This window comes from Canis aureus, chromosome 8 (assembly GCF_053574225.1).
Source record: "Canis aureus isolate CA01 chromosome 8, VMU_Caureus_v.1.0, whole genome shotgun sequence".
NCBI lineage: Eukaryota > Metazoa > Chordata > Mammalia > Carnivora > Canidae > Canis > Canis aureus.
In genome coordinates this window covers 22,446,075-22,459,831 of record NC_135618.1, presented here as the reverse complement: position 1 = coordinate 22,459,831, position 13,757 = coordinate 22,446,075, and the positions used below count along the sequence as shown (strand labels likewise).

Below are 13,757 nucleotides of genomic sequence, written 5' to 3'. Positions count from 1 at the left end.
TTTCTGCATTTAAAGAGGCCTGTATACCACTAGGGTTCGAACATTGTATCAACATCTAAGGAGGCAGCTTCAAGCTGCTAATGGACTTAAGGGTTCCTCCCCAACCCCACCCTGCACCCCCAATGCCACCAGCCCTGGGCCTTTCTCCTCCTATCCTCTAAGCCCTTGTGACTCTGTTACCCTGGATCTACCTCTAGGTGGCATGCAGAGGAAGCTGTCTGTCGCCATTGCTTTCGTGGGAGGTGCCAAAGTTGTTATTTTGGATGAGCCCACCTCTGGGGTGGACCCGTACTCGAGACGCTCAATTTGGGACCTGCTCCTGAAGTACCGCTCAGGTAACAGCCACTGCTTGGTGGCCTGTGCTCCCACTGAGGCTTTATCTGTGACTCCCGCTCTCACACATGGTGCTTTGGAACTGAGCATACTCAACAGCCTTAACTACACTCCAGTAGAGTGTGAGCAGTGACTTGAGCGAATTCAAATTCCAGTGGAAGCTTCCTGAAATTTTTACACCAATATAGACAGGAAGTCATTGATGGAGCAGCCTACTTCCCAAAATATTCTAAAAGATTTTCTCAACCTGTAGTCCTTCTCTCTGGAACAATCCATGCAGCTGTAAGTGAAATTCTTCTTGACTGAGAAGACCAAAGTCACAGGCAGACATCCCAAGAAACTCCATAGCTGTCAGATGACCACTCAGGGCCAGGTGTGAGGGTGACATACATGTGTCCAGTGCTCCAAAGGAACTGCGCATAGCAGTGTCTCAAAATGGGACATTCTTTCCTCAATCCCAGTACCTTCTAACCAGAGGGATCAGATCCAGAAAGATAGCAGGCAGAGCTCAGAGTGCCTATTAACGAATGTGAGAGCGTGGCTCAATCCCAGGCTTGCCTTGCCATCCTGGAATCCTCATTATCGTTATCTTTTAATGACATCTCCCATTGGTTTCAGAGTATGTGTGTTTTCTTTGCAAAGATTATAAGCGCAGTGGTAACAATTCAAGGAATATACATATGGAAATCAATAGATGCTGACTAACTGTAACAAATATGTCCCATACGCTGTGATTTATTTATTTGGAGCAGGTCCAATGCCAGATGAAAAGATACCATATGCGACAGTGCTTTACAGCATGCAGGATGCTATAAAATGTTAGCTGTTGTCATTATTATCCGAGTATTCTGGACTTTGCCGCAGAATACTTGTTTTTTATTTATCAACTTCCAGCTTGTATGCCCATGTCAGGGAGGTTGCTCTGCATCCTCTCCCATCCAGCCCCACCCAGGTCTGCCTGGTGATATCCCCTTGACCCTTGCAGGCAGAACCATCATCATGTCCACTCACCACATGGACGAAGCTGACCTCCTTGGGGACCGCATCGCCATCATTTCCCAGGGAAGGCTTTATTGCTCAGGCACCCCGCTCTTCCTAAAGAACTGCTTTGGCACGGGCTTCTACTTAACCTTGGTGCGCAAGATGAAAAACATCCAGAGCCAAAGAACAGGCTGTGAGGTATGTGTCTGCCCGGGAAAAGAGTCTGTTTGTGGTAAGCAGAAATGCACAGTGTGGTGCTACCATGCCAGACATCTCTACCCCAATCAGGCACTAGCTGTCAGAATCAACCTCTTTGTTTCTGAAACTATTGGCAGATTTTGATAAGTGACGTTCCGAACCCTCCTACAGAGATGCTTCACCCCAAATGAAATGAGTTTTCAGCAAGCTGGGATTCCAGAACCCTAAATAAGCATGTGATGTGCTACCACATAGAAGTGTCTCCATCTGCAAGGCAGCACGCTTGGAAGGAGAGTAGCTATTGAGGCCTCCTATGTTCCATTCCAACATTTATGTTTCCTAACTAAACCCAAAGTCCGCTGGTAAATGAAAGCCAAGGAAAGGCTTTCTTGGGAACTATAACCTGAAAATGATGAAGCCAGACAATACCCATTAGCAGAGACCCCCTCAGCATGTCAGGAGACCAGGTTCAGGTCTGGGTGGCTGAGTGGAAAACTGTCATCCCAGGCAGATTCCTTAATTGCTCATCAGCGTTGGTTTCTTTACGTGCAGAAAACAAAACTGATCCACTCTGCTTCTGCTTGTCAGGGATATGGTGATAAGTGAGAGAAAGCATTATGAAGTGTTCTGGCCTCCTTGGGACTAGGCACTGCTCCTGTTGGAGTTGTCAGGCTAGTTACTTTGTAGCATACCTAGGCCTCTGGCCACCCCCGTAGTGTAAGGGTCAGGCTGCCTCCAGGTTTTCCAGTACTGGGTAGACTTCACAGGCCAGCATGCATCCATGAGGATGGAGGAGCAGAATGTCTTGCACACGCCAGCCTACAGCTGTCATATGATAATGACAAGCCAAAGGTGTCCTTTGAGGAGCTGCTACTACTCTCTGTGCCTGACTCACACATTCTCCATGATAAAATCAAATAACCACACCCTCAGAATGCTCATGTGAGGTAATATATTAAAATGGGCGGGGGGGAGGGAATCTGTTGACTACTTTGGGCGACAAGAAACAAATGAAGCACAGTGGGGATGGCAGTTGGCCTCAGGGAGATGCTGTCATTCAAGTGACTGATGCCTGTCTGTTGTAGGGGACCTGCAGCTGTGCATCTGAGGGTTTTTCTACCAGGTGTCCAGCCCACATAGATGAGATAACGCCAGAACAAGTCTTGGATGGTAAGCACTGGGGCAGGCTATTTCTTGGTTCTTGTCTAGCAATCATCTCTCCACATGGTAGGTGTGTCCTGTTGTCATATGTTGTAATGGGAGTAAAGAGAAAAACTATACTTCTCAAGCCCATGGACATGCAGTTGCTCATCTTTCTGTTTGGCCTTCTTTCTCCTCCATCCCTGGAGGGATTTTAGAAGCCCCGGGCCTAAGGACCTCCTCCCTTAATTAAGGAATCCAGTCTGTCCACTCCTTGTCCTGGCCCATGTTAAGCTTCCCTACCTGGATCATTCTGTCCTGGCTCTAGGCAGCATTACTTAAGTCTCTGAAGAAGGGGTACTGTAGGTGCTCAGGTGGGGCCCTCGGGTGGGGCCCTCAGGTGAAACCATGGTGACATACAGCTCCTAGTGAACTTTTCCAGAGAGTCAGACTGCATGGAGTGGATGCCAAGTCACACATCTTTATGACACTCTTGACTTTTCCCTCAGAGTCCCAACTTCCTAGCAATTCCCCTTGAGTTAGGGTGCATTAAATCTCATCAGGGGCACCCCCACCTCCAGGGAGGTGCAGAAGAGAAGTTCTCATTGTAAGCATTTATCCCACAGGACCTAACCTTAGGGACCCAAAGTGCTTGCCAACATTCTTTTTTTTTTTTTTTTTTTTGCCAACATTCTTGTACTCCATTAAGGCCCACTTCATCCAACCTCTGGGGTGTCTTTGCAAATGGAATACCACACACCCCATATCTTTAAAAGGGAGCAAAATTAAACCTGTATACTGATCCATGTGGATGATGGAGGGGGATGAGGAGGGAAAGTATCTGCTTATCAAAGAAGAAACAAAATTTTCTATTTAGACTATTCTTTTTTCTAAATCTGAAGAATTTACTGACTAAAATCTGGTGAAAGGGGAAAACTAGACACTATTTATATACTGTGCTTGAAACTTGAGGGAAAATGCCCAGGTTTGCATCATGTTTACTGTCACCCACTCTTTGCATGGATAAAAGCTGTGGTGCCCGTGAACATGTCTTGTCGGGATGACTGCTGTGTCTTCTCCCTAGCCTGCCTTGACATGAGTCTCTCCCAGCTTGCTGGAGTTCCTTCCCAGGAGGAATCTTGGTCAATACATTGATAGTTTTTAAAAACCAATACAGGGATGCACCAAAATCTAGTTGGAAACAGGGCCTGTTGGCTGGAGTCATTTTTTTAATATTCCTTTGTTTCTATATAAATGTTTATTTTCTTTGACTACAAGGGGGGTAGTGTGAACTGTAGGAAGCACAGTAAGCTGTTATGCCCCAGATAAGAAGATGTAGATCATTCTGCTCCCCAGTTAGTTCCCTGGAAAGCTTTCCCCTCACACACAACCATGTACCACCCATACACATACATACATACACACACACCCCTCTCTGCCAGACATTGCAAGAGCTTCTACACTCCAGGGCTCCCCTTGGAAGGCTGACACACATGACTAAGATACAATTCCTGGGAATCCAGTAGCTTTGGGCTCAATTTCCTTCCTCAGAGAACAATGCACATGACCCCTAGAGAGCTGTTAGGGCAAAGCTGCTTCCTCACGCAAGGAACCCTCCAGCCCCTGTGTGAAGTCATCCCAGAGCTAAAGACAATTGAGTCCACTTTGTGAATCTGACATAAAACAAGCCTTCCAGTCCAGCTAAACAGAAGGACATGGATTAAAAGCCATGAAATCCCTCCACATGGGTGATTTTTAAGACAAAGTGAAGAATACACCAGGTGACCCTCACTGAGAGGACTGCTTGCAGAAATCCATGAGAGCTGGGTTCTGAGTCCCTAGAATTCCTCTCCCTTTGACCTGCTTCTCTAGATAATACGGAACTGTCTCTTCACATACATGCTTTAAAATTTTTAAATTCGATTTTTAATTTTATTTTTTTAAAGATTTTATTTATTTATTCACGAGAGAGACAGAGAGGCCGAAACATAGGCAGAGGAAAAAGCAGGCTCCTTGTGGGAAGCCCGACGTGGGACTTGATCCCGGGACCCCAGGATCATGACCTGTGCCGAAGGCAAACGCTCAATCACTGAGCCACCCAATCATCCCCAGATTTTAATTTTAAATAATACATGCTTATTATGCATGAAATTCAATTCCAAATATATGAGAGTGTCAAGTAAATACTTGTTACTGGACACTTCCTCACAGCCCATGTTGTACACCCCATACTCCATGCCCCCCCACAGCTGACTCTACAGCTTCTGCATTTCCTAAGATCAGGGTATTAAGGTTGATTGGTTTGTTCATTGGAGGAGATAAGTGCAGTCCCAAGGGAAATGGCACATTCCTTTAAAGAGTTAGACCAGGCTTTCGTGTATGATTTAGGAAGGGGAGTTCTCATCCAGCTTGGTTACCAGTACCCCCGCCGCGCCCCCCCCCCCCCCCCCCGCTGCCCAGGTATGCACCTTGGTGCATCTTGGGCAAATCACCCATAGCTTGGGCCAGACAAGGAAAAGGAAAGCAACTTTCACTTAACCTTCAGGCTTGTGAATAAGAAGGAGCAACGGTGATGATAAGAGCTTTCTTACTAGAGATGATGTTCACAATAACAATAGCTGCTAATATTTACCTAGGCACCAGATACATCATTCTAAGGGTCTTGAGTATATTAATTCACCCAGTCCTCCAGTAAAATGGGTGGGTGCCATTATTTCCCCCTTTAAACAGATGAAAAAACTAGGGTATGACCTACCTGATATGACAGAGCTTGTAAGGGACAAGCCATCCGATCCCTCTCCCTCTCAGTACTGTTCACAGGGTGTACTAGGCTCAAACAGACCAGATGCACCTTCAGTCCTCTGCAGGAGTCACTATTGTGGAATGAAATGTCCCTTACTAGGGTGTCTGGGTGGCTCAGCTGGTTAAGCATCTGCCTTCAGCTCAGGTCATGATCCCAGGATCCTGGGATCAGGCTCCCTGCCCAGCGGGAAATCTGTTTCTCCCTCTCCCTCTGCAGTTCCCCCTGTTTGTGCTCATTTTCTTTCTCTCTCTCTCTCTCTGTCAAATAAATAAATAAATAAAATTTAAATGCCCCTTAAGCAGAAGAAAGTAGGGGATGTGAGCAAGTTCACAGTCTCCCAGGTTCTGGAAAACAGAGTTGATGTCAGTCTCTTTTTTTGCCCTAGGGGATGTGAATGAGCTGATGGATATGGTACAACACCATGTTCCAGAGGCAAAGCTGGTGGAATGCATTGGTCAAGAACTTATCTTCCTCCTTCCAAATAAGAATTTCAAGCAGAGAGCGTATGCCAGCCTTTTTAGAGAGCTAGAAGACACACTAGCTGACCTGGGGCTCAGCAGTTTTGGAATTTCTGACACTCCCCTGGAAGAGGTAAGGCTGAGATTCCAGCTGGTTTCCATCAGGTAGCAGAAAAGGGGGTTCTTTGCAGAAGTCTAATACTAGGAGGACATTTTATAAAGGCAAAAACCCATAATTCCCCACCCAAGCATAGCAACTGTCTTCATTTTTGGTTCATTTCCTCATGCCTTTGTCTATACAGAAACAAATTTTACATAGTTGTGGTCACCGTGTGCATATACTTTTATATTTATAGAAGACTATGTTCTTAGATAAATCGCAATGTATTTTCCTTCCATTATGAAGCAGTACCCAACAAAATTGAAGTTGGGTTAGTTTTTTTTCTGAGAATGGAATGTCTAAACCAAATTTTCTCTTTTTCCCTTCTTGACAGATTTTTCTGAAGGTCACGGAAGATTCTGATTCAGGACCTCTGTTTGCTGGTATGGTTCCAGAGTGTGTTCCCTCATCACACTCCCCAAGCTCTGTATTGAAAAATCTAAGGAAAATTTCATGAAACAACAAAGCAGGCAAATACTCCTTCACAGTATTTACCAAACCCCTGAGTAACATATTTTGTATTCTTGGTTCCTTTAAATGACGAAAGAATGACAAATTGGAATTAGGTCTGCATGAAAAGACTCTAGATGAATGAGGATTCTTAAGGAGTTCAGGCTGGGAACTTTGCCACTCCTAAGCTTCTTATCCCACTTTTGGGTCTCCTATACTTGCCCTGTCACCATCCTTATCTGCTCCTCTTATCTCCACCAGGCTTCTGATCCACTCCTGTCTGCATGAATGACAGCCCAGAGTCCCTAGAGATAATAGCGATCGTGAATGCAACCCAGATGCCAACTGAGATCTTCTGGCCTCTTTGAGGCAGAGATAAAATTATTCTGAGCCTTCATTTAGTGCCTGATGGAAATTTGCAAATCCATAATTTCTGTGGATTTGGGGACCTCTCTTCTATATGTGTGAGCCTGGGCACCAACTTGCCCCTTCTGTGATCTCTACTAAAACCCCAGAGCCACACAAAGTGTTCATAAGAGAAGTTACTATGGAGGCTAGGGGATAGGGAGATGGACAAGTAGGCAGGATTACCTGCCATGACACAAGCCACTTCTGATTGAATAATAGGCATCCAGCCACACTAAAATCCTCTATCTGGCTCCCCCGTCTCCATTGTGTTTTCCTCTGTCCTGTTCATGGGCAGAGCTGCATGGACATTCTCCTTTGATGCCTTGGGCTCCGCCTATTGGTTACCTCTCTCTGCCCAGTACAGTAGAGCACAGCAAAGACTGTTTCCTTCCTGTGAAGTTTCTGATGCCAACTCTTAAGATAGTATGGTTTTCATCTTGCTTCGTAAGTGGTCCCAGAAGTCTGCTTACCAGCTTATGCCTAGAACTACCAGTGGTCAAATATACCAGCCCAAATGCGCTGCATGGTCCAGGTGGTCATACAGTGGCCAGAAGAGTTGGGCATCCTGGCAGAATGAGAGGGAAGGGCAGTCTTCCGGAGAGGGTGGGAGCAGCTCACCAAAGGGCGCAGCTGTTCTTTCCAGCTTTGCAGACACAGCAACTGAGTTGTCCCAGGTCACCCAAAGACAAAGACTTACAGTAACCAAGGCCACAATAAAAATATGCAAATTTATATTGGATGCTATATGATGGTTTCAAGAGTTGGGGCTTTTATCTGCACAGAATACTCCTTAATAATTAGGTCTTATCAGGAAAATAAGTAACACATCAGAAGACTGATCAGTCCTGGCACAGAATAGGAAGTTCCAAAGAGACATGCAGGGGTAGAAGCTAAGAGTGTAGCTGCTAGAATAAGGTGGATCCCCATAATTTGCCTCACAATTTGCTAACTGAGTAGCTTTGGGGAAATACTGAGTCCTTTTTTACTTCAAATTCCTCATCTCCAAAATGGGGTAAATAATAGTACCCACCTTTTAGGATTGTTGAGAGAATTAAATGAGTTAATACATGCCGAGTGTTAACACAGCCTGTGATTTCTGATTGAGATTTAGCAAAATCCTAATGTCAACATTTACAAATCATCTTTTACCTCAAACTTGTTTAACCCTTTATATTTCATGGAGCACTTAACATCCATTGTTTTGTCACTATAATCTCATGGAGCTGCTAAGGCACAGGTTAGCCCCTTCTGGGAAAAACTGAGTTTACACAGATTGGATGACTTGCCTTAAAGTCACTCAGGCTTCTGAGTTTTACTCCCTGGTTTTAGCTCTCAAATATAGGACCAAGTCCATACTCTCACTGCTCCCATTTTTCAGATGGCTAAATGCATTTTTTAATTGGCTCAGTTTTAGAGATGACAAGTTTCTGATCTTATCTCCAGTCTGGAGGAACTTGCTATCCATTGGGGGCGCAAGTTTCAAGGTACCAGAAGGGTCATTGCCGCTTCTGAGGGTGTGGCTCACAGCCAGTGACCACTAGAGGGCAGCAGAAAGCCAGGAACAAACAGTTCTTGCCCTCAGCTCTTGCCTGGGCAGTGGGCTCCGGTCTGGATGGGGCATCAGAAAGAGAGCAAAGCTTATGGGATAGACCTGGGGAAAGGCAGCAGGGATCTCACCAGAGGGAGGGCGAGCCACACACACACCAAATCTGAACCCTCGGGGCACCATGGTGGCTCAGTCAGTTAAGCGTCTGACTCTTGGTTTCAGCTGGTGTCATGATCTCAGGGTCTTGTGGGATCTAGAGCCCCACGTTGGGCTGTCCACTTAGAGGGAGTCTGCTTCTTCTCTCTATCTCCTGCGCCTCCCGCTGCTTGGACTCTCTCACTGTCTCTCTAAAATAAATGTTAAAATCTTAAAAAAAAAAAAAAAAAATCTGAGCCCAGATGAGAGAGAGGAGGCAGGAGAACTGGGACTCTGACACTAGGTCATCAGTGAGCCTACAAAGCCAGAATGCTGCATTGCAGGTGCCCATGAGTATTGGGTGAAAGGATGACTGGGCTGACCCAACTCCCTTTGCAGCTGCGCTTGTGCTAGGGGACTCTAGGAGGGTCAAGAAAGCAGCTGGGGACCAACCAACAGTCCTCTAGGCTCTCTCTTTATGTCCAACAACATGTTCTACACATGAACATTAATTGGTGATGATAAACTATAGCTTCGGCATAACTAATGACTTGCAGTGAGTAGTTCTTAGAGCACATTTACATGTTAGCTCATATAATCTTCAGAACAACCCTGTGAGATATTTTCACTTTCATTTTACAGATATAAAAACTAGATTTAGACTGAGTGAGTCACTTAGCCCAATTTATGCATCAAGTAAGAGTCAGGATTCAAACTCAGGTCTCCTAACTCCTAGTTCATTAGTCTTTCCACCACTTCTCAGGGGCTTCTAAGAATTTAGAAAAAAACAAGTCAACTCTGACTTTTACATCAGTCCACAGGTTACAGATTAATACATTTTGCTATGTATAAATTCAGATAATACAAAAAAGGCTAAAATCACCCTTTCCCTTCATCCCTGCCCCTTATCCAGCTCCATCCCTGAAGTACTAACTTCTTTAAGCATTTGGTGGATATTTTGTGAGAGCTTTGTAGTTACATATATATATGTGTGTGTGTGTGTGTGTGTATGTATAAAATATAATTTGTTATATATATGTGCTAACATAAGTATGATCTTATTATACATACTGCTCTGTAACTTCAATTTTTTTTACTTAGTTATATGTATTAGACCTCTCTGTCAATGCATTTATATCCTCTTTTCTTTGGCTCCTGTAGAGACTTTTTAAAGGATTTTGGGTGATTCCGTCTATAGGTCTATAGATGATTTACACTAAAAAATAAAACTTTTATTTTATTTTTATTTATTGATTTTATTTTTAGTCAGTTCCACACCCAATGTGGGCCTTAAACTCATGACCCTTGGTTTAAGAGTCATGTGCTCTGCTGATGGATCCAGCTAGGGGCCCCCCAAATAGAATTTTTTAAAGTTTATTAACCTACCTGGCCTGATATTTTGTCACTGATTTAAATGAAGGGAAAAACCAGTGGAGTAAGAAATAATGGTATATGAGAGTCAAACCTTGTGAGTATTTTTCTAAATTTATTAATCCAATCTTCCAAATCAGGTGGCACTCAACAGAAAAGAGAAAACCTCCGACACCCCTGGTTGAGCCCTAGAGAGAAAGCCAGACAGATTCCCCAGGGCTCCAATGGCTGCTCTGCAGAGCCAGCTCCTCACCCAGAGGGCCAGCCGTCCTCAGAGCCAGAGGCACGCAGCCGGCTCAACACAGGAGCGCAGCTCATCATCCAACATGTGCAGGCATTGCTGGTCAAGCGATTCCACCACACTATTCGCAGCCACAAGGACTTCCTGGCCCAGGTATTACTATTGGTCCCTGCCCGTGCTTGGCTGCTGGTGGCCACCGCCTGCCTGCCCTCTCCTGGCCTTACCATCTTCTCCTCGGCTTTCTCCTGCACGTGCTTCAAACACAGAGATGAGCACCCTCTTTAGGTTCTATTGGCTTTGTTTGCTCCTTGCCAACTTTTATTTTAATTCTTAGTAACATAAAGATTCTTCCTAAGTTTTTTGACCTCACCAAGCAGAGAAAATAAAATAATAACAATTATATTGATTGTTTTTATTCTTACAGTGAAGGGTAAAGTCATATTTTCATTTTTTTAAAAGATTTTATTTATTCACTCATGAGAAACACAGAGAGACACAGGCAGAGGGAGAAGCAGGCTCCATGCAGGGAGCCCGACGTGGAACTCGATCCCCGTTCTCCAGGATCATACCCTGGGCTGAAGGTGGCCCTAAACCGCTGAGCCACCCAGGCTGCCGCATATTTTCATTCATTTTTGCAATGACCCTACATATTAAGGTTATTGGCCTCTTTTTTCTTTTCTTTTTTTTAATTAACTTCTTTTTTAAGATTTTATTTTATTTTTTTCATGAGAGATAGAGAGAGGCAGAGACATAGGCAGAGGGAGAAGCTCCCCTATAGGGAGCCCAGTGTGAGACTCGATCCCAGGACCCTGGGATCATGCCCTGAGATTCAACCACTGAGCCACCCAGGCATCCCTAATTCACTTTTTTATTTTAATTCCAGTATTATTAACCTACAGTGTTATATTAGTTTCAGGTGTACAATATAGTGATTTAGCAATTCTTTGTTACTTAGTGCTCATCATGACAAGTGCGTTCCTCAATCCCCATCACCTATTTCACCCTCCCTCCTTTGGTAACCATCAGTTTATTCTCTATAGTTAAGAGTATGTTTCATGGTTTGTCACTTTTTCTTCCCTTTGTTCATTTGTTTTATTTCTTAAATTCCACATATGAATGAAATCATATGGTACTTGTCTTTCTCTGACTTATTTTGCTTAGCATTATACTCTCTAGCTCCATCCATGTCATTCCAAATGGCAAGATTCCATTCTTTTTATGACTGAATAATATTCCATTATATATATCTCATGTCTTCTTTATTCATCTATCAGTGGACATGGGCTGCTTCCATAGTTTGGCTATTGTGAATAATGCTGCAATAAACATAGAGGTGCATATATATCCCTTTGAATTGGTGTTTTTGTATTTTGGGGTAAATACCCAGTAGTGCAAATTACTGGTTCATAGGGTAGTTCTGTTTTAACTTTTTGAGGAACCTCCATACTATTTTCCACAGTGGCTGCACCACTTTGCATTCCCACCAAGGGTTCCTTTTTCGCCACATCCTTGCCAACACTTGTTATTTATGTTTTTGATTGAAGCCATCTAACAGGTGCGAGGTGATATCTCATTGTGGTTTTGATTTGCATTTCCCTGAGGATGAGCGATTTTGAGCATCTTTTCACGTGTCTATTGGCCATCTTCTTTGGAGAAATGTCTGTTCATGTCTTCTGTCCATTTTTAAACTGGATTATTTCTTTTGGGGGTGTTGAGTTGTATCAGTTCTTTATATATTTTGGATACTAACCCTCTATCAGATATGTCATTTGCAAATATCTTCTCCCATTCTGTAGGTTGCCTTTTAGTTTTGTTGATTATTATTATTATTATTTTTGCTGTGCAGAAGCTTTTTATTATGATGCAGTTTCAGTCACTGATTTTTGCTTTTATCTCCCTTGCCTCAGAAGACATATCTAGAAAAATGTTGCTGTGGCTGATGTCAGAGAAATTATTTCCTATGTTCTCTTCTAAGATTTTCATGGTTTCTGGTCTCACATTTAGGTCTTTTATCCATTTTGAGTTTATTTTTGTGTGTGATATAAGAAAGTGGTCCAGTTTCATTCTTTTGCATGTTGTTCAGTTTTCCCAACATCATTTGTTGAGGAGACTTTTTCCCATTGCTTATTCTTTCTACCTTTGTCAAAGATTAATTAAGTGCTTATTTCTGGGTTTTCTTTTGTGTTCCATTGATCTATTTGTCTCTTTTTGAGCCAGTACCATACTATTTTGATTACTACAGCTTTGTAATATAACTCAAAGTCTGGAATTGTGATACTTCCTCTTTTGTTCTTTTTCAAAATTTCTTTTGGCTATTCAGGGTCTTTTGTTCTGAACAAATTTTAGAATCCTAAAATGTGAAAAATGTTATTGGTATTTTGATAGGAATTGCATTCAATCTATAGATTGTTTTGGCTACTCTTATTTTCTTTTTATACTTTTTATTCAGATATAGAAACTCTAGTTCACCTCTGGCTGAACTTTGGCTACTTCAGTGCTCAGTGTTGGGCTACTTTAGCCATTCTTCAACGGCCACCAGAACATTCTGTTTTCTTCTACACATCTTGCCTTTTCACGTCTCCCTTTTTAATGTTCCCCAGAAGCCTTATATTCTTCACTAGAACCCAGTTATGAGGCTACAGGATAAATGTTTAAAAGAACGAATGTGTGTGTGTGTGTCTTTTACATACCACCTACCAACACCCACATTGCCATGTTTATTTTCCAACAGATTGTGCTCCCAGCCACTTTTGTGTTTTTGGCTCTGATGCTTTCCATCATTGTCCCCCCCTTTGGTGAATATCCTGCTTTGATCCTTCACCCCTGGATGTATGGGCAGCAGTACACTTTCTTCAGGTGTGTAGACTTATCCCTAAAGATCATCATTCACCCCCATGTGTTGTGGGGCTCCCAGGTCAGACTGCTTGGTGGGACCTTCACCTTTCCACTCCCTAGTGACCCATGTGGTAGGGGTCCTTGCACTGCCCTTCAAAGGGAGGTTAATGTAGCTGCCACTTGGGAAAGGTGATCCAAAGTGGACAACCAGGACTGCCAGGAGTGAGGAAAGATAAAGTAAAGGATGGGCAAGTAGGTTGAAATATATACATGATATGCCATCAGATCACTGGGCATGTGTGAGTAGCACACTCCCTTCTCAGGAAACCTATAACCACCCCTAGACAGCATTCTGTGGCTTGTGTACATGCCTAGTACGTAGCAGTCATTCGGTAAATGCCTGTCAAGTTGCATGTTGACTCTTTTGTCCCTTTGTCCCAGTCATCTATCTGTCAAGTAAGGCCCTCTCATTCTGTCTAGTTTGGACCAGCCGGGCAGTGAGCAGCTTGCAGCACTTGCAGATGTCCTCCTGAATAAGCCAGGCTTTGGCAACCGCTGCCTGAAGGAAGAATGGCTTCCGTAAGTCCCTGCACACCCTTGTCCTACCATCAATAGCTGTCCCTGGGGAGCCCTGATGGTGGGGTCCTGGGATGGCAGGTTGGGAGAGGCCCCACTCAGTCCTGTAATAACACAGGGGC

The 13,757-nt window shown here is 43.8% G+C and overlaps 1 protein-coding gene and 1 long non-coding RNA gene across 3 annotated transcripts in view; one reads left to right on the top strand and one right to left on the bottom strand.

Moving 5' to 3' along the window:
- LOC144318477 (uncharacterized) overlaps positions 1 to 13,757 on the bottom strand; it is a 126,263-nt gene that overhangs the window by 24,428 nt on the left and 88,078 nt on the right. The window lies entirely within an intron of this gene.
- Positions 1 to 13,757, top strand: part of ABCA4 (ATP binding cassette subfamily A member 4) — a 128,103-nt gene that overhangs the window by 74,758 nt on the left and 39,588 nt on the right. Inside the window, exons 22-29 of the mRNA XM_077905490.1 lie at positions 198 to 335; positions 1,319 to 1,512; positions 2,598 to 2,682; positions 5,841 to 6,046; positions 6,408 to 6,456; positions 10,124 to 10,377; positions 12,956 to 13,080; positions 13,540 to 13,638. Of these exons, the coding sequence (XP_077761616.1) occupies positions 198 to 335; positions 1,319 to 1,512; positions 2,598 to 2,682; positions 5,841 to 6,046; positions 6,408 to 6,456; positions 10,124 to 10,377; positions 12,956 to 13,080; positions 13,540 to 13,638 (1,150 nt within the window). The remainder of the gene's footprint in view (positions 1 to 197; positions 336 to 1,318; positions 1,513 to 2,597; positions 2,683 to 5,840; positions 6,047 to 6,407; positions 6,457 to 10,123; positions 10,378 to 12,955; positions 13,081 to 13,539; positions 13,639 to 13,757) is intronic.